The following is a 19,656-nucleotide window of genomic DNA, read 5'->3' on the forward strand; positions in this document are numbered from 1 at the left end:
CATTATTGAACAAATATCCCAATTCAAATTCCAGTTTGTAGCTACATGGGTCATATAATACACATCAAACAAAGCCCATATGGTTGGATATCTAAATCTACTCCCTCGTCCCCCCCCCCCCATTTCAAGCATGCATCTATGAGCCCATATCATGTACGCATACACATGAGAGTATATATATATACACACACACACACACACACACACACTGCACAAGGGTAGTCGCCGAAAAACCAGCAGCAACATCAAACACACCCATATCACCACAAACACAAACACACACACACACACCCACACACACACACACACACACACAATACCACCACACTCCAGTGTATAGATTTATAAACACAATCCTCGGTCCCTGGGAAGTAATAGTCTGATCAGGACAAAGCGTCCAGGCTCACACCACCAATTCTGAAACATCTGTACTTCAGCAAGCCTGGAAGGGCAGCTCTGCATGCAACATACATAGTAGCATTTGCTGCTCTACTGCCAATGATCGCACTACCGAAGAGATACAGAAATAATTTATCTGGAATATATCATTAAGCAAAGTGGGCAAAGTATTGGCTCTCCTCAAAATGCTTCATTTTCTCTGTTTTAAATTTGCCTACATTTCATACAACCCTTTCAAAAGTATGTTTCTCTTTCACATCAGGCTGGTGAAAATCAAATCCATGTGCCAAGGTCAACTCTTCTATTGAGCTGGGGTTAGGTTTCTCTGGTTCCTTGTGGACACATAGTAGCCTTGGAACTCTTGATTTCATTCCCTTTATCTTTACATATTGGTTTATTACAGTCAGAGTAGATGTTGGCTGACTTTCCAAACAATACAAGACATACACAGACAAAATGGTTATCATAAGAACTGCAGTGACTGTGTTGATGTGATACCAGAATGTGTCCATTACATCACATTACATTTCAGTATTCAGACAGTACTTAATGAACTATGAGAACTGAAAATGCATACATGTATTGCAATCTACAGTTATTGAAATGTCCCAGCATTACTAAATGGAAAGGGGGTCTGTATATTGTCAGACTACACCAGGCATAAAGGGAAAAGGGAAATTGTGGGCATTGCAGGGGTGTGGCAAACTGGCAGGCATTTCTTGCCTGTGATTGGCCAACCAGCCTAAACCTGCTTGTTTGCATGGTGCCTCCTAGCCCCACAAAGACCACCAGCAAGATTATACCCAGGAAACAAAATAGTCTTTCTTCTTCAGACCCGAAGTTCAGTTTTGGTACTACTATTGCATGTTGCTCCTGGGAAAAAAAAAAGAAGAAAATTAAGTAAAAATCATCATATCTCCATTGGCAGTGGAGCAAAATAGGATTATGGATTCATTGATTTAACCCACACTAACAGCCAGCTTTTCCTTAGCAGCAACCAAGCCTTGGCTTAAGTGTAAAAATATTTACTCAACATTTTTGAGGAGACTGGAAACTATGCAGAGAAAACATGACAGGCCTAGCAGAAATCTTGGAAAAAGTTCTTCATCTACAATTAAAGTAATAAAGCCAGCTTGCCATATTGAATGCAAGATATAGTTACAACAGACTGTAAGGTCTGCAAAATTAAGGCTATACAATCACCCACCCCTCCCCCCACAAACATACTGTAAAAACCCCAGGGTCTTTTGGCAAGCCAACCTACCGGTTCCCCCGGCATCCTGTGCACTGTGGAAGTCACGTGGTGCACAGCGGCGGCACAAAATCCATCCCACAAAAAGACCCGGCAAAAGTTAGCAACTCACTGGTAACAATACATGCTTTCCTTAATGGTAGGAATTATCTGTTACTTATTGTGTGGATGCCCCATTTCTTCCAAGCACAATTTCTATTGCAAATTCCAGCAAGTTTCATGTCCTTGTGGACTGGTGGAGGTTGGGTATAAACACAAGCACACAGCAACATTTTTGCTATCAAAAACATGTAGCTAATCAATAAAAGGCTGGTTATTAAATAGAATACACCTTATACCTCTTTATTCAGCAAGGGAACAGGGTTCTATTATCCAGTACATACAGCTGTTAAAGGGAGAATGCATAGCACCTGTGTGGGGATATCCTACAGCCTACAGGGTGTATCATACTTTCACAAAATCAGGAGTGATCAAAACTCTGGTGAAAATGAAGGCCTATGAGTAAATAGGAGAAAACCATTACGCCTTTTGAAGGACAGAGTTATCCCCCACACGTTGCAAACTTTAAAATCTTGACATATTACAGTCACATTAAAGGTCATAATGACATGTGAGATAAACCTCTGGAGCAGAGGCAGTAGGAATAAAAAGATGCAAGGCAGCCAAGAGATCAAATCACATGTTGTGAGGAAGTTTCTGATGCCATTAACTTCTGATAGAAGTACAAGTATTAGCATACTGAACCCCTAAAGACAGTGAAAGGGAAGACCAGTTTGTGCTAAGTCATTAAACACATAAATTTCCCATGCCTCCAAAACAGATATGGTATAAATTACTGCTAATATTGCACATTTGTCTCATCAGGTTATCAATGACTGTGAGAAGAGTAATGCATTCCAGAGCTTTCATCCTTTACATCAGATTTTTAAGGTGATATTTGAGAGGGGGAAAAAAAAAAACTTTTCAACTTCATCTAGAGTCGAGAGTCACTTGATACTCCCTGCAGTGAAGATTTGAAGTTCAGAAATAGCTCTCCACCCCACGTCTCTCTCCACCCCTGTCGCCTGACCCCTGACCCCTGAAAGAAAACAGCGCCCTACAATTCTCCAGTGCTAAACTTGTTGCAGCCTAACCAGCCCTGACAGAAAGTGGAGGGAGGTCGGGCAGAGTTACATTACAAGCTTGGCACAGGACGGACTAAGAAATGGGGAAAATTACAATTCTTGTCCATTACAGCCAAAAAAACAAAAACAAAATGCACTTGCTATTTGGCTCTGGAAGGCGAGGGAAATAAAGATCAAGGAATGTTAAGTCAAAATTATTCTTATTTGGAAACAGAGAACGGTCCATGGTGACAAAAATACCACTATTACATTCATACAGGTATATACATTTAAAAAAGAACAACAAAAAATTATGCCACTGTGTCACTGACCATGCAAGTTTGTTTGTTGTTGTTTTTTCAGATACACGGTTTCAGGGTCTTGGTGATTGTAAGCCATTTTCTTTTATCATAATGCTATAGTTGCAGTTGTGCCTTTAGGAACAGGCCCTACCTTTTTGTTAGAACTCTTATAATCAGAGCCTAGAATACAGAGCCTATATTTTGTGCTTTCAATCAATCCTAGTGGCTATATTTCAGAAATAATTCAGTAATTCATTAATCATATGAATAAGTGGCATGGGAAAGTGTCGTCATACCATGACAAAATCCTTCCAGAGGAAAACAATTAGGCCTGTTGCACTTTGTTTTCAATACTCAGCATTACAGACATATAGGCCCGAATTCACGAAGGTGGTACAATTAAAACCATGGTTTAAACATGGACAATTTGTATGGAGCGCCAAGTGTCGCATGTCCTATTTCATTACGAAATCATCGAAATGATCATTTCGTAACAAAATGACAACATTTTGTTGATGAAATGATCATTTCATTAATGAATAAGCATTTCATTGACGAACTGACCGATTTTGTAACGAAATAGGCCATGCTAAAAATTGTCCATGGTTTCATTTGTACCATCTTCATGAATTTGGGCCATAGAGAAAATGTCCCTGTACATGTCAAGATGTTTTTTGGTTCCATGACACTTGCTCCTGCGACAATTGCTCCCACAAAATATTCACACGCCAAGTCACAGATAAATTTAGCCACAAACATAACCCTAATCCTAATCCTTACATCAAAGAAAAACAAAAACCATATCACAACCATAACCCTAACCCTAATTCCTTGGAGAAAATAAGACTGGAGCAATTGTGCAGGAGCAAATGCAGTATCATATTTTTTCTTTTCTTTTCTTTTCTTTTTTATACTTTCAATAGTCATGTCTAAAGAGCTTGGAGGGCACCCAACAGTGCACTATTGTTAACAATTTGCTCACAACAAACAGAATCAACCGCAGACAGCATGGATGTAATGACTCGTCCAACATACTTTGATCTTTGGGCATCACCTATGATAACAAAAAATGGAACAGTCCGAGGACACTGAATAATGTACTGCACAGGAAATATGACATCTTCTTGCCTCTACTACTCTAGTTATTTATGATAATTTTTGCCCAGGCAACTGTGCAACCAACTGAGTAGCACCTGCAAGCCAATACAAGCGTTTCAACAAAATAATCTGAACTTATCCTGTGAAGAGCTCTGCATGTATACAGAATGTTTGACTGAAACTAAGTGTCATCACATGATATCAGTGAAGGCATCAAACCTATATTTCATTCTATTAGGGACACATGAACTTGGCAAAATAATTTGTCTTTAAACCTGTGAGGGTCATCATGTCCTTCCTACTACCAATATAGTTTCCAATTACGCCTCCAACAGTATTGACAGTTACGCAAGGAGTAAGACTTTCACTTTGGACATACTTCTGATCATGGCCATGTGGTCTCTAGGAAATCCATGACACATCTATGCCCAGGGTACCTCAAACGTCACCACTCACTTCTGAAGACTCACTTTGTGGTGGCTCCCGTTTGTTTACCTTGGCCGAAACAGAAGGGAACATAAATGCTACTGACCCTATTCAAGGTTCTGGCAAAGGTGCACTACCGTTATAGGCACTGTGCTCACTGTAGCATGTTTCCATTCACGTCCAAAGTGAGATGGGGGAATGAGGGGAGGGAACAATCCAAACAACTGCCCCGGAAAACCGCAGTTCTAATGACAAGCTTTGTACAATCATGAAGCTAGTAGCTCCATGGTACAATGGAGCTAGCTGCAAGAAGGGCTGTTTGTTGTTTTTTTCCTTTCTTTCTTTTTCTTTACAGAGGAAGAGAAGATTTGATATAACCAGAAAGGAAACATGGCAAGAAGGCATGGGAGACGACAGAAGTGGTAATGACCGCAAGGAGATGGGTGAACATCCAGCAGACAGCACCCGACACTGTTTCTGCTGAAACATTCATCTCCGAGCATCTGCCTTTGAGTTGTCACAAGTTCTTTGCCCCTCAATATTTACTCATCAGCCAGGAAACCGCATGATGGATGGCTGTGTTTATTTCTCTTCAGCTCAATCCCTCCTCTCCTACCCATTGTTTGTCTGTCTTTTTTGCTTTTCAGCTTTTTTTTAAAGGGGGGTAAGGACTCTGCTTCCGGACAGCCAGAAAATAAGACTGAACAAGTGGAAATTACATTTGATTTACAATTTGAATTTCCATCTCCACAGTTCATTCAACTGAGTGATGTTTAAATGCACTTCATTTCCTTAATCTGAGGGATGCTACTTATATTGAAACTCAACCTGAGAGTTTGGTTTGCGGCTTTTTCATCAAGCGATAGGGTAATAACCCAACATTCAGGGGATGGCACGATATATATATATATATATACTTTGCCTGTACTCTTTTGTTAATGTCATGTTTTTGGTTCCAAATAGCAAGAGGTAGAGAGAGCTGTACGTTAGAAGCAAAATTTAGAGATCTTGTGATTTTGTGCATGTGGCTTTCAGCTACACTGCATTTGTAAAAACAGCAAACTTTTTTTTTTTAAATAAAGTAGAATGATGATGTGTACAATTTTTCATTTTGTACAAATTAAGTTTTTATTGGATTTACATACATACAACTTTGATATTACAGCCACAAACAGAAATGTCACTTCTTTGACTCTGTCAGTAATTCAGCATGCAAACCTTCACTACTGCTTTGCCAGTTAGGAATGTCTCTCACCTTAAATTTCTTGGTCGGACTGCACGGTGCAACTTCCTCTAGAGAGAACGGCAGGCTGCCACCGCTGATGTCGATTCCCTCATCGACAGAGGAGCTGAAGAGCACGGAGGACGTAACCGATCCCTGAGCAGTGTGCAGGTTGGGATTGGGGTGGGGCGAGTTCTCCATGTCACCTGACAGCAGAAAACAGACGTAAGGTGATAACAAAGACCTTACAGCAGCCAACTACCATTCTCTCATCACGGTATAATAGATGTATCTCTCAAATGAACTTGAAAATTTTACCATTCATTTTCCTGCGTAAATGAATCAATCTGTGAAAGTCTATAGAAGTTTTCACATCCCCTTGAACACATGAGAACAGGACTTCATGAATTCATGAGCTTTACAGAGATACAGCAATAAACATACACTTTTTTGTCTTAGTTTTTTCCAAAGCAGACTGCTTTCACAAAAAATGTTCAACCTATAAAACCCTTTCCTTGCTACTGAACAAAGGACATCCACTCCAGCAAAGGTTACTAACAGATTCTGTTCATGAATGGGCAGTTGCACACATGCCATTTTCTTTTAACAAATAACGGTATCGCACATGATAACCCTGGTTACTGCAAAAGGGTTGAAGAGATACCAGCTATACAGAATAGTCACATACTGTAAAACCAGAAACACTCATGGCATTAAACTTGCTATTTAAACTGGAGCTGATTGCCTTTCTCGCAGCAAGAAATTGTCGCAAATTTCCACTGGTATTCAATATTTTGTTTTTTTTTAAATGATTTTGCGAACCTTTGCTCCTAATGAAATAGATTTGCATAAATATTGTGCATGCAAAAATTAATGGTTGTACAGCATGCATTTCTGTAACAGCTTAAGAAGACCAACTTACTGCTGGAGGAAGCTGGACTGGGCGTGTTTCTTGATGCAATATCCCACGTGAAATGTTGCAGGGTGGAAGGGGATGGGCTGGGGGACACATTACCATAACCTGAGCTGAGGGAGCTTGCAGGACTCATAGGACCAAGACTAATCACACTGTCACCTGCAAGAGAAAGATATGAAAAATGGAACAATTTCAATTCACTGTTTTAGAATATTCAGTAGGCTTTATGAGTACTGGAAACTTTCATTATCACTACTGTTTATCAGCAGATCCATTACAGGCAAGACAAACACATTGAATTATGACTGGATGTAATAATGCAGTGCACCAAAACAATAAAGGCATCACACTGACATCAAAATGCAATGCACTGGAATTACAATGCATCACATCACATTTCAAGGTAGGTGGAATTTGGTTTCTTTTCTTGATGTGGAGATCTAAATACAGAGGATCAAACCAATCACAAAGACAGCAATTTTACTCACAAAGAGAACACGAGAGTCAATGCTCATCATCTTCATGTTAATAAGAATAAACTGAAGAAGGGCATGACATCATCACACACTTCGCTACTCCCTCCCCTCCCCTCCCCCAGTAATTATCACTCTCTCCTCCATGCCATCACAAGTGCCTTTGTGCACAGCCTCGTTTCTTTGTTCCACAATTCTCTTGGAACAGAACCACCGTCTGACCATCAAGGGGTTAATCTGTCCCAGATTCACAGAGCTGACACCATTTGCCCCTCATCCCTCCCCTCCATTCTCTCTTCCTATCTCTCTTTCTTCTGTTTATACCATGATAAAGAAAAGAAGATGTCTGCCATGTGGGTCCAATGATTCATTCATCTCTTGCCAGGACCCTGGACATCATCAAGAAGCCTATTTGTGTCTTGGCTTGACCAGACCTATGGTCACTCCACATCCATGCATCAAAAAGTGAGGCCTGTTGAGCGCCTACAGATGACCACAAGCTCAAATTACATCGCCCCTTGGTGCAGTTTGACAGAGATTTGTCACGCAACTGACCGGTGACCAGTGTTCCTTTCTCTCTTTCTACCAACCAACCATCCCACAATTTTCCCCAAGCACGTTTTTGTCCAAGTGAGGAAATCAAACATCTTTTTTTAGGTCATCTCAATTCTGTTATTACATCTCAGACACAATTCTCCTCTTCTATAACAGCCATCCTTCCTAATATCATTTGATTTCTTTCACTTCTTCATATCCCCCTCTGGTCACTCTAAAATATCTCTCCCTCTCTCCCTTGTCACTATTATAATATTTCTCTCTTTTAAACTCATGCTTCTCCATCCAAGGAAAGAAAATTTCTATACCAGGGTACTTCAATTTACATCATAACTATCAGTCCTTACATTGCCTATCCTTCTTCACCCCCATCAATAAAACTTGAGATAAAATTTACGATTGAAATCACATCCAAACTATGACAGCAAGGACAAATGAATAATCAGAGCAGGGAGGTGGAAATTTTTCACCTCCTTTGATCAGAGGTAGCAGTCAAAGATTTAGCATCCACCAATTTGTGGAGAAGAATTCTTTTATACAACTTACAAGCTGAAGTTCAGTATTGATGGTCAACCGTGCCATTCACACAGACCAAATAGTGGGATGTTAATTGCAATCCAAATGCGAAGTTTTTGGGGGTTTTTTTTGCGCCTGTTCAGATGGACAGAAATATCTCGCTAATTTCCATTTCCAATCAAAATAATTTGTTGATGAAACGTGCCATAAATCTACCAAAAATGGTGACCCTAGCCCTTGTGTTTGTGCACTGTTGTGATGTGTGTTTCACATCATGGGATAAAGGAAATCTTGAGATCCTTTACTCCAGCATTCGACACACTCGCCACGGTGCAAATTATTCACTTTCTCAAATTATGGTGATATTTCTGAAATAAATACAAGATTTCTTGGCATTCAGATCACATTGCTGATAGCACTTTCAGCAAGATTCTTATGACCACACTAGCCAAAATCTTCAGATTTGGATCGTAATGCAAATCTCGAGATTTGCATCTCACTTTGAATTTGCATCAGTGTGAATTCCACTGACATGTCCAGAGTGAGAATTGTAGGCATGGTAAACTGACCATTGGAATGAGTAGCCAGGCAACCACAGAAAGGTCAAGGCTAAGAAGGGGGGGGGGGGTTCGAGGATTCTTTATTTAGTGTTTTGCCAACTCCTTCAGATGCTTTCCACTGGAGTCTGAAACTGCACAAATCTGCTGCTTCTCTCTAGATGTACACAAGATATGGTTTACAGTCACCATCTTGGTTTCCAAATTTAGGAGCAGGTGGCATCATACTGACAGGAGCTAGTGGTTCATTTTTTTAACTAACAGTTCAAAATTTAGGCCTACTTGAACACAACAGTATTATGAAAACAATATCAGTAGAATTGGTTTGGAGAAAGCTACTTCCAATAGCAAAATACATCTTGATGTTGTGAATTATTACATTATTACACAGGCCTATATTCTAACCTGACTTTGTGTTTAATTGAAAACTTTTGAAACAAAAACTTCAAAGTATAAATAACATATTAGGGAAGGATAATTCGGAGGGCATGTGTACATCTGTGTGGTATTAAATGATATGTGTTGATTTTAACATTTATGCCTACTTTCTACCACAAATCAGCTCTCTGCAGATGTTCATTCAAATGTGCTTAATTTGGAGCATCATACAGGCTTAATCATGCTGTCCAGGTGTTAAGGGGAATGAAACAGAAATAGTAATCACTCAAGCCTTCATGGGTAAGGAAAACAGGCAAAAGGCTTTAAAAAGCCATGCTAATTCAATGATCATATTCAATTATGCAATAGCCCGCATGTTGTAGAGGAGCTAAAAAACAAAACAAAACAAAACAAAACGCACAAAGAAAACGAAATTTGATGCAATCTCACCCCTATAGGTGTTCAGGGAAATACAGAAACCGGCATGAAGGAGCTTTTCTGTGGGTAACCACATGGAGAACGATATTGATTTCTCAATCTGAGCAGAACCACAGCCTCACTATCCACTCAAACCTCCTGGGATAGTCTGCTTACACAGACCTGTTGATGTGCTTCTCACAAATACATTCAAGTTCAGTTTCAAATTGATAAGACAGAAGCACACAGGCACTGGCCAATACACATACATGTACCTTGACTTGACAGAAAGCAGAGTTCTCAAGTCTTCTGAAATCTGCAACAAAAAAAGTCGCCATGAGCTGTAACCTACAATGAGGATACCATGTCTCATTACTGGTTCACCTCCCTGCTGCAAAGTATCATGGGGGATTTTCTACCACTGAGAATGTTTTCAGCTGTGACAACAGTGAAACAAATGTACCCCTCCCGGACTATGGCAGAATGGAATTAATCCCCTCCGTGCCTGGAACTTAATGTGTACAACGTTATCAAGTTTTCTATGCTAATCAGCACTCAAAGCACTCAAAGCACACAAAGGGTTAATATAAAGCACACATTCACAGAGAATACCTTTCTTATGCAGTCTAGAGAAAGACTGTACTTAAATTTTTATTCATTTATTTTTTTTTTTTTTTGGGGGGGGGGAGGGCTATTTGAAGCATTGCTGGGAGATTCTTTGTTAATTTGCATCTCCTCTAATTATTTCCGATTGAGCTATACTAGAAAGTTTGGGTTTGGGTTTTTTCCTGCAGTTAGGCCTGCTTTTCTATAAAATTTGCTCAGTGCAAACACAACTATTCATGCAAAGAGGTACCAACTTTGGCAATTTAGATAGGCCAAATTCCTGTTTAGATTTTATCATTAAATATATATTATCATATATTATTAATAGTACCCTAATAGAAGCCAGTCCCCACACAAGACCACTGCCTATGACCATATTTGACCTCTAACAGCTTCTCTGCACTATACTCTTCACCTACTGCAATCAACTTCCCAAGGTAGCTACAGTTTTCTATCAAGGCCAAACTACTGCACATAAGAAGTGCCCATATCATTATCAATTCCCTTTTGCCTTTTTCTGACCTCAATAACTGATGTGCCTCATAAAGAGCTCTAGTCTTCATATCCCAGCTGTTTCTCTTGTTGGATGGCATTTTGGAGCACCCATGTGTGTGTACCCGAGTACGTATTCTGATTGCCATCCATTGTTGACAAAGCCTGAAATCTTGCTGAAAACTGCATTTATGATAGACTACCAACATAACTTTGTGAACGTTGCATAAGATATTGTGCAGATCTTCCCTGTTAATTAAGTTTTAAGCAGTTAAATCCATCACGTTGATTCAGTATATGGTAAACTGCTGAGTTAAATTTGCAAATATTCCAAACAAGAGGTATGTACACAAGGCAAGAAAGTTGCTTGAATGAAGTCAGTCAAATCATGATTTGATGTCAGCAGACAAGCATTTAGAAGGATTAAGGGACTGCGAGTCAGGTGACAAGGAATGTTGCAATCCAGTCACATGGTGTGGTGTTTACATTCATTTCCAGATTTATTTGACTGAGTAGATAATTACACATTGGTATGTTTCTTGCTTCTTTGAAGTAAGATTCCCAGTCTCAAAGCAGCATACTGATATATTTTTGACGTAATTTGGAAGATTATGAATGGAATTTCTTTTGTCAACCATAATGAAGAATTGTGTTGCCTGTTGACTTGATACAGAAGTTTCTCTGATTCTTACTATAATGGCTTGATTTTCCTAAAGGTGGTAAAAAATAATTTCATGTCTTTAACATGGAAGAGTTATATGATCTGAATTAGGTTCTCTTCTATGGAATCACACCACAAGATGTTTCATAATAATGCCATTATCATAACTGAAGTTATAATCATGCCTGCATTTTATTCTCTCTCAGGCTTCCAAGGACAGATTAATTCCAAATCTGTTATAAAAAGCATTAGAGGCAGGATAATTGTCACCAAGCAAACCTGCGGCTGATAGAGATCTCTTGGAAAAAGAAGGTGGGGGGACAAAGAGGAGAAAACCGAATCGATTGGTAAGGAGCTAAATGGAGCTGGATACGAAGAAAGGAACCCCGTGGTAATGAGATGAATGCTTTTGTATTGCTAATCAATGGTTAACCCAACAATAAATAATCAAAGGAGCTTTCTGACCTCAATGGCTATGAATAAGACAACCTCTGGATCTCACTCTGCTGGACGACCTTTCTTCATGACTGACTATCTGGGCTCATTCACACCGATACTGAACGTACACAAACAGGGTTCCTCACCGCTGGCAAAACGCACCCTACATGTAGTCATGTGACCAGCATGAGGATTTTACTCATGTATTGATCACTAGAAGTGCTTTCTGAGAAATTCTGGCCCTGCAAGTCTTCAAAATAACCTCACCATCACAGCCTTCTCTCATATTTACAACAGGCTCTTTACTGACCGCAAGAAGCACTAGATCCTTGCTTTAATAAAGGAGTTTTCCTTGAAAATGCACTTTTGTTCTGCTTGGGTGACAACCTTCACTTTTAAAGCTGCACTCTGAACAGTATGTTTACTAACAAATGTTGTAAGTCTGTGCTGCACATACGATGGCACACTAAGAAATGCTATATAAGCTGTTCAACTCAGTTTACAGTTCATTCAACACCCTAATGAAAAGACACATATTGGTCTAAACCTTACATTGGTACATAGACCTATACTATATACTGTAAAGTATGAAAAACTCATTTCATACTCCTACAAGAGAACTTTGTAGTAGTAGTGGTACATGTAGCAGCAGTAGCAATCAAGTTGTAGTAGTAGCTGTAGCAACTGTTGATGGTGATTGTGATGAATTAATAACATATCATCAGTAATCAAAGTAACATGATAAAACTCCTCATAAAATAGGACCAATCCCTTTATCAAAAATTGCCCGTCTGTGGCAAGCTCACACTCACAGTTTGAGTTGTACCATTAATGCTCAACCCATGTGATGTCTCGTGACCCCTGATGCGAGCGTCCTACATTTGCGCATTAGTCACATGACCATGGTACCGAGTGGCTATGCACTGCATCGTACATCACAAACGAGACAAAGTCAGAATATCGGTGCATGCTTCTTGATATAAAGCCACAGCTGTGCCCTACGGCTATGAACAATGATACCCAAATATTTCATCTAGCTTTAATGCATTATACATATATCTCTCACTTTGATCTTACAAACTCACACACATGGCAGACGCATACACACACAAACAATGTAATAAACTCACACATCCTTTCCACATATGTGGACCCACCCATTAAAAATATACGAGATATAAGCAATTCTTATTTCTTTAGTGCCACAAACTCCGAAAAGCCTCTCTTGCTCCCACATGTTACAGCATGTCAACACAGTTATGTCCACTCAAACCTCCATAACTGCCAGTCATAAAACAATGAACATTTCACCTCATGGCTATTGCATATCACTTTGTTCAGTTTAGAATGCAGTGTGCTTCATTGTACGTGGTCGAAGTTCTGAATGCTGTTAGTAAAATGTTATATCGCTTCAATGAAGACAATTCCTGGGCGAGGAAAAACAATCATTTACAAAGCAAGCTCTGTCATGCGCGAGGATGATAACCCAGACGGCCCACCACAAACTGACCTCTTGATTAGTTGACAGGTCAATCAATCGGACTGTTTGTTCATCAACAGCACGCTGATGGCATCAGCCATTAGCATTCCAACATGATCTGTGCGTGCCTAAATGTCTATATGCCCAGTACGTGCATACATGCATGTGTGTGTGCATCTTTTGAGCGCAATATGGACTGCTGCAGCAAGTGGCAGCTTACTTCACATCAATTAACACTGACATTACAAACTTTTGGTCACAATGTACCACTGGTTAACAAGTAGAAATTCTTACTAAGTAACATCACTGCAGTTTATCCATAAGAAGACTGTAGGCCTACATTGATTATGCAGGAAATTATATCATGGTACTCCTACAAAGAAAGGAATCTGTGAGAGAAGAATATATTAACATATATTCTGTTTTCCATAATTATAACTTTGTTTCCATATGACTGCAAATGTACAAGTTTATGTACCTTGACTTGGTGGAGAAAAAAAGGGACTAGGTATCAGCATGGACCTAGGTCCATGCAGGGAGGTGGTCCATGGTATCTGGACACACAGAACTGAAAATTTTGTTCCACTTTTTCTCCTGATATGCTTACATTCTGATAGCCCTAAATTGGATTTAACCCAATTCCATTACAGATTTGGAAGGTCAGCCCAAGGCTGACCCTTCAGACTAGACCCCCCCCCCCCCTTTCAAAAGAGGGGGAGGGGGAAGAAAAAGAAAACCAAGAAAACACTATTGGGAAGGGCAGGAGATGAAGAAATATTCAGTTCAGCAACTAATAGAAAAAAAATAAGAAAGGAATGAAACTGAAGACACACTTCAGCCAACAGGTTATACCAACCTGAAGAACAAGTTGAACTCACACAAAGTCAATAGCTAGTTGAGAGGTATTAGCCTTACATTCAGACACTTGGTGTAAACAGACTTTTCTGTCTTTCTTTGCTCTGTGGTTTTTGCACGCTCTGTAACAATGTAAGACATCTCATTGGGCACCTTCTTGGGATAAAAAATGAAGGCGTCAAGGGTTGCACTGACATGAGTAGCTTTCTTGTCAACTTTTAATCACTTTGTTGTATATTACTTCATTTTTTTTTTCTGGGACTAAGTAACAAGTCGCAGACATCTCCACATTTCTCCCACTTTTCAGTCAAGATAGATAGAATTAAGCATTAAGAGTGCTGGTAAAAAGTCTTCACTTCAAACATTCCTGCACTGCAGCAGCTAAGTCTATGGGCCTATATCCCTTCAAAATGTAAAAATGCCTGAAGCAGTTTTTAACATTTTGCTAAAGGCTATCAAAAGAAAATGATTGGGTCGTTCCTGAGGGAATTGCCTCCACACTTCACTTGGAACATGGATACATTTGTGATAAAACAAACCACACAGGATGTTGGTATAAGCAGCACAAACTTGACTTTATGAGAGCCCTACGATGCTGCAATGATAGCTCTGAGACTCTGTGTGGGGAAAATAGGCCTAACATGTGGGCTGGAGTCATGAGCTTCCTGAACGATGTAGAAAGGCTGGTGTCAAATGCTAAAACAGGCAGAAACATCTGCATAAAAGGGCAAAAGTGAGAAGAAACTTGGCAATGACTGGCAAGAGACAACAAGCCCACGATGCAATCACACCTTTGCCCAGGACGAAGCCTTCACTGCTGTATCACTTTCCTGCAGCTTGTCTGGCTGCCGTATCATAGAACTCCACCAGCCAAGAGGAAAACGGAAAGGGAATGAACAGATGGGACAGGCATGGCAACATGGCATTCTATGCCAACAGCACTGTACACCAAGCACACTATCAGGGACACAACTTTATCATTACGGCCCCACTCAGGTTCAAGTACATTTCTTGCACTTTCAGTACAGCACTATATCGTTTAGTATAAAGACTAATTTGCACGGATATAGTTCATTCTAAAAATAACTTGTCCCCACAATTAGACAATTAGAAATTTAATAATGTGACTAAAATTGTTCTGTACCAAAATTTCTACAAATTCTCACAGGTATGACTGGTGAGTGCAATGTCTTCTCTGTAAACTCACTTCATATAATCCATTTCCAAAGTACAAAATTACTCTTCCAGGACACACCATGGATCGGTTCTTCGAAGCAATGTTTGTTTGGTAGTTTGTCAGTTTTTTATTTATTTATTTTTTTAATTTTGATCAAATACTTACACCAAGGCAGTGGATAGTCTATTCTCATTCAAGGCTTAGCCTCATACAGGTACTACATGTATGAGTTAAAAGAACAAACATACACACACACACACACACTTGGGTTAGAATTGAGGGTCTGTAACTGAGACTGGGGTTTACTGTAGTGCAAACAATTCTTGACCAGACTATCAAGCTGAACTTGGTAAGTCGCTTTACTACTGGACAGTTTACAATGCTGACCTCTTCCTGCTTCCTTGAAGGTGACCCCATAAAAGGAATAAGCCACAAAAAGATGTCAACCCACAAACTTGCCTGCCAGTAAACAGAGAACATTCTGGGTCAGATGCAAACAGCTGATCCTGACCTTGCGAAATCCTTGTAGAAAGCAGTGAACAACACCGGCAAATTTTGGCTCTCACAACCGAGGTATATGCCTGCATGTGTAGAGCTTCAATACTCAGTCATCACAGCCAACTTGTTAAGACATGAAGTTAAACATCACCCAAATCCCTTGAATCAAGCAAGACAACTTTAACTTTGTACAGTTTTGTAGCTGTTTTGCTATTTATGCACCAGTTTTACTGATACTTTATACAATTTTGCAATTTCACCTGACAGAATTGTAAGACCTTTGTCACTGCTGGACAGTTTCAGTGACAGCTAACAGGGGAATTAATCTGAAAACCACTTGACTTTATAAAGTAAATATGCACAGATAAATTCTGCAAGCATTTACATTTCTGGTTTCCTGGTGTCTGGCACCGCATAGATCTAGATAGCTTTAGCTGCCCGAGGGTGTGTTCAGCAAATCATCATTTCACAATATTGTTTCCCATGATCTGTTTTCAAGAAGCAGCATCCTTAGAAAAAGAATATAAACATACATGTATGGTGGTATGTTCATCACCTTTGTTATACTCACAATTAGAAGAGATGACAAACACAATAAAAGGGTCAATAGCCTGCTCTCAAAATAAATGCATAGGGCAGAGATGACACAAATTGCTTTTTTTCACACAAGGCCTTCTCATTAACTGACACTGATTATAATGACAGATCTGCATTATAGTCCGATCGAGAGTTATTGATTTCCCTGTCCAAGGGTTTTTATGGATTTCCTGAGGATGGGCTTTACTGCTGGTCAAGACGTGTTTGAGGTCAATACTTGCAAGGCCAAAGACTGTTTGAATGGTCTCTGTATGACCAGAAGACAATCTCTCAGATTCAAAATGTCTGAATGTGAAAAGTACTTCTTTTGTTGTGTTTTGTTTTTCAGTGTTTTTTTTTTTTTTTTTGGGGGGGGGGGAGGGGGTACCAAAAAAAAAAGGTTTGCCAACTTGCCTTGTCAAGTATAATACCCCTTGATTTTTGCAGTCAAAATTCATTGTTTATTTGTGAATAAAATGAGTCAGGAGTGTGACTCTATCTGGAATAACATTTTCAATGAGTTATACATCATGACATAGAAAAAGATCATTTCATAATGCCTGATCTCTAGATAATAATTCTTCTGAAGGGAGACTGCATTATAGCTTTCCTGCCTCAATACATGTACTGTACATTGTACATTAAATGATCTTGTGAGGGCTAGAATCTGACATCTGATACCAATCTGTAGCTTTAGATGAACTTTGGTTTGCCAACTTTGAATATTGAGAGAGTTGATATAAAAGAGGATGTCTATCACATCCAAAAAAAAAAAAAAATAAAAAAAAAAAAAAAAAAATATATATATATATATATATAATATATATACATATATATAGGCTTACTGCTTGCATCACATTGCATGCCTATGAACACATACCTGGAGTATATAAAACTGGGAAATTAGAGGCCCTTCATGCTATACAGTGTATTCAATGAACAAGAAAGCCACAAAAGGACTTACTTTCCCTGCTTTCAGTTTAAATCAGTCATTGGACCATCAAGTCTTTGTCTTTTCAAAGTAGACACTCAGTGACAGCTTCATGGACTTTGTACTGCTTCGATTTGTCATTTCTGTGGTAGCCATACAACTATACAGAGGAACACATTTTCAGACAATCTACTTCAGCATATACTGCCCTCTTTTGTTGCAAGGTTCTCTCTGGGAAAACATGTTTACTGTCTACATATGTAATTTACATGTATACTGCTAGCACACAATGATAATATATTTGGGGGATTGTAAACACACACACACACACACACACACACAAATACAATGACCACATCCTTGGTAATTGAACAGATATAAATGGTTGATTTTAATCCTGGACCTACAGACAACTGGAAGTTCTTCCACTGGCATGTTTTTGTTTTGTTTTGTTTCTTTTTCTGTGGTTGAATGTAATTGACAGGTTGTTACTCTCTTTGTTGTTGTTTTCGTATTTTTGCTCAACATGTAAAGAACTGTGCGAGTCAAAATCTTATGGAGGGTACATTGTATAGGAGAGATATCAAACCACATATTAACTGTTACTCAATCAGTGACTGATGTTTCCAGATTTCAGTTTCCATGATCAATTGGGTTCACACGACAACAAAGACAACAACAAAAAAAAAAAAGGCTGTAGTGGTTTTGTGATGCCATGTGCAGACAGTCACGTTCCTTCTATTGTTCAGGGCCGAGATAAGCCAGATTACATATTGATTGCACCCTCTGAGCAAGTTTGCATGCACAAGGTTCCATGTACAAATGCTTGCCACTAATTAGTGAATGTATGGTAGGGACACCTCTACTGATGGCACTGCTGAGAAAAGTTAAATGAAAAAGATCTATTAAGGTTTGCTAAATAAAAGTCTTTAAAGCATTACTTCAGTGGGGAGGAATTGTACAAAGTAAGGCTCTTTGTTCATAGATACTGCCACAAAACTAGAAAAGGGATGCATTTCTTTTAACAACTGCTCTATTCACAAGCACTTTCAAGTTACCTGTGTATTCATACATTTCTATGGTTTTATAGATGTACACAAGTACATACACATGCATAACAGCGTACTTCAGTACAGTACCATGTACATGTACAAAATCAATAATGTGGCAAACTCAAATTTCAAAAGAAACTGTCAATAACAACATGTAGCTCTTAAGCCTACCAACACTGCTATATCTTTAAAAAAAAAAAAAAAAAAAAAAAAAAACATGATAATGTCATTCATAAAATACTAAAATTCACATACACTCTAAATTTAGAATCTCTAGCAAAAAAAAAAAAAAAAAAAAAGTCCATGACCCAGTAGGTGTGGGAGAGAAGGGCGCCCCACTGAATCAATCTGCGGTTCATTTGAAAACTATGACTAAAGCAAGACTGCTGGAATAGAATTGCTCTTTAGCAAATAATCCATGTGCATCGAGGTGTTCTCTCTTCGGTAACTTTCAACTCAAGTCAAGATTGGCTGAGTGTGTACAGCTACAAAACTATGGAGATCAGTGATAAAGTTGTACATAATATGCTGCCGGATTTCCAAATATATCCGAGTTGGGCCAGCTTCCCATTGCATGATCTCCCCATGCCATCATTTGAACATCACGTCTTTGATACGAACTGCAAGACAAGCCCACGCCATGAACAAGTTACATACAGTTTTTCTGTGATAAGGCAGCTGTTGTTTACCTCTCCCCTCACCTGTATCCCCCCCCCCCCCACCATATCAGTATGTCATGGCATCAGTCTTAGGGTAGGGAAGGTCCAGTTGTTTCAATGGTTTAGACTCTTTGATTGGTGCATGTATCAAATTGTCCCATGGCCAAGATTACTGATCCATGGGTGAAATATAAAAAATTAAAACTACCACAGCCTGGACGCGAGGCTAGTCTCTCTCCCTCTGTACTGATTGATTCCTATTTGCATACAATCATCCAGCTAGAGCCAAGCGGTTCATCAGCTTTCAGTTCTTTTCTAGCACTAGGTATCGCTACCTGAACCCTTGCTCGCTTGACACAGGCGGTCAAGTTGAAACAGATTTGTCTGTCTGGATAGGCTAGTTCACAGTTCCAGTTGCCTTGAATGACCTGGCGCATTAAACTTTAGAGTCATGGATGGTTTATAATCAATGCATATCTCAGCTATCAAAACCAATAAAGCTATTCCAAATAGCCTCTATCTAGTGTTGAGGATAAAATGCATGTCTGCAGTGCTGCATGAGTCATGAGAAGAGTATGTATGTTTTATCAAGGTTACACTCGGTTCATCAGAGAGAG

At 39.3% G+C, this 19,656-nt stretch overlaps 1 protein-coding gene across 1 annotated transcript in view; it reads right to left on the reverse strand.

The window, feature by feature from the left end:
• LOC140239547 (zinc finger protein 704-like) overlaps positions 1-19,656 on the reverse strand; it is a 55,292-nt gene that overhangs the window by 26,509 nt on the left and 9,127 nt on the right. Inside the window, exons 3-4 of the mRNA XM_072319381.1 lie at positions 6,725-6,877; positions 5,836-6,008 (exon numbers count right to left, since the gene is read on the reverse strand). Of these exons, the coding sequence (XP_072175482.1) occupies positions 5,836-6,008; positions 6,725-6,877 (326 nt within the window). The remainder of the gene's footprint in view (positions 1-5,835; positions 6,009-6,724; positions 6,878-19,656) is intronic.

The sequence above is a fragment of the Diadema setosum genome, chromosome 16 (assembly GCF_964275005.1).
Source record: "Diadema setosum chromosome 16, eeDiaSeto1, whole genome shotgun sequence".
In the NCBI taxonomy this organism is placed as follows: domain Eukaryota; kingdom Metazoa; phylum Echinodermata; class Echinoidea; order Diadematoida; family Diadematidae; genus Diadema; species Diadema setosum.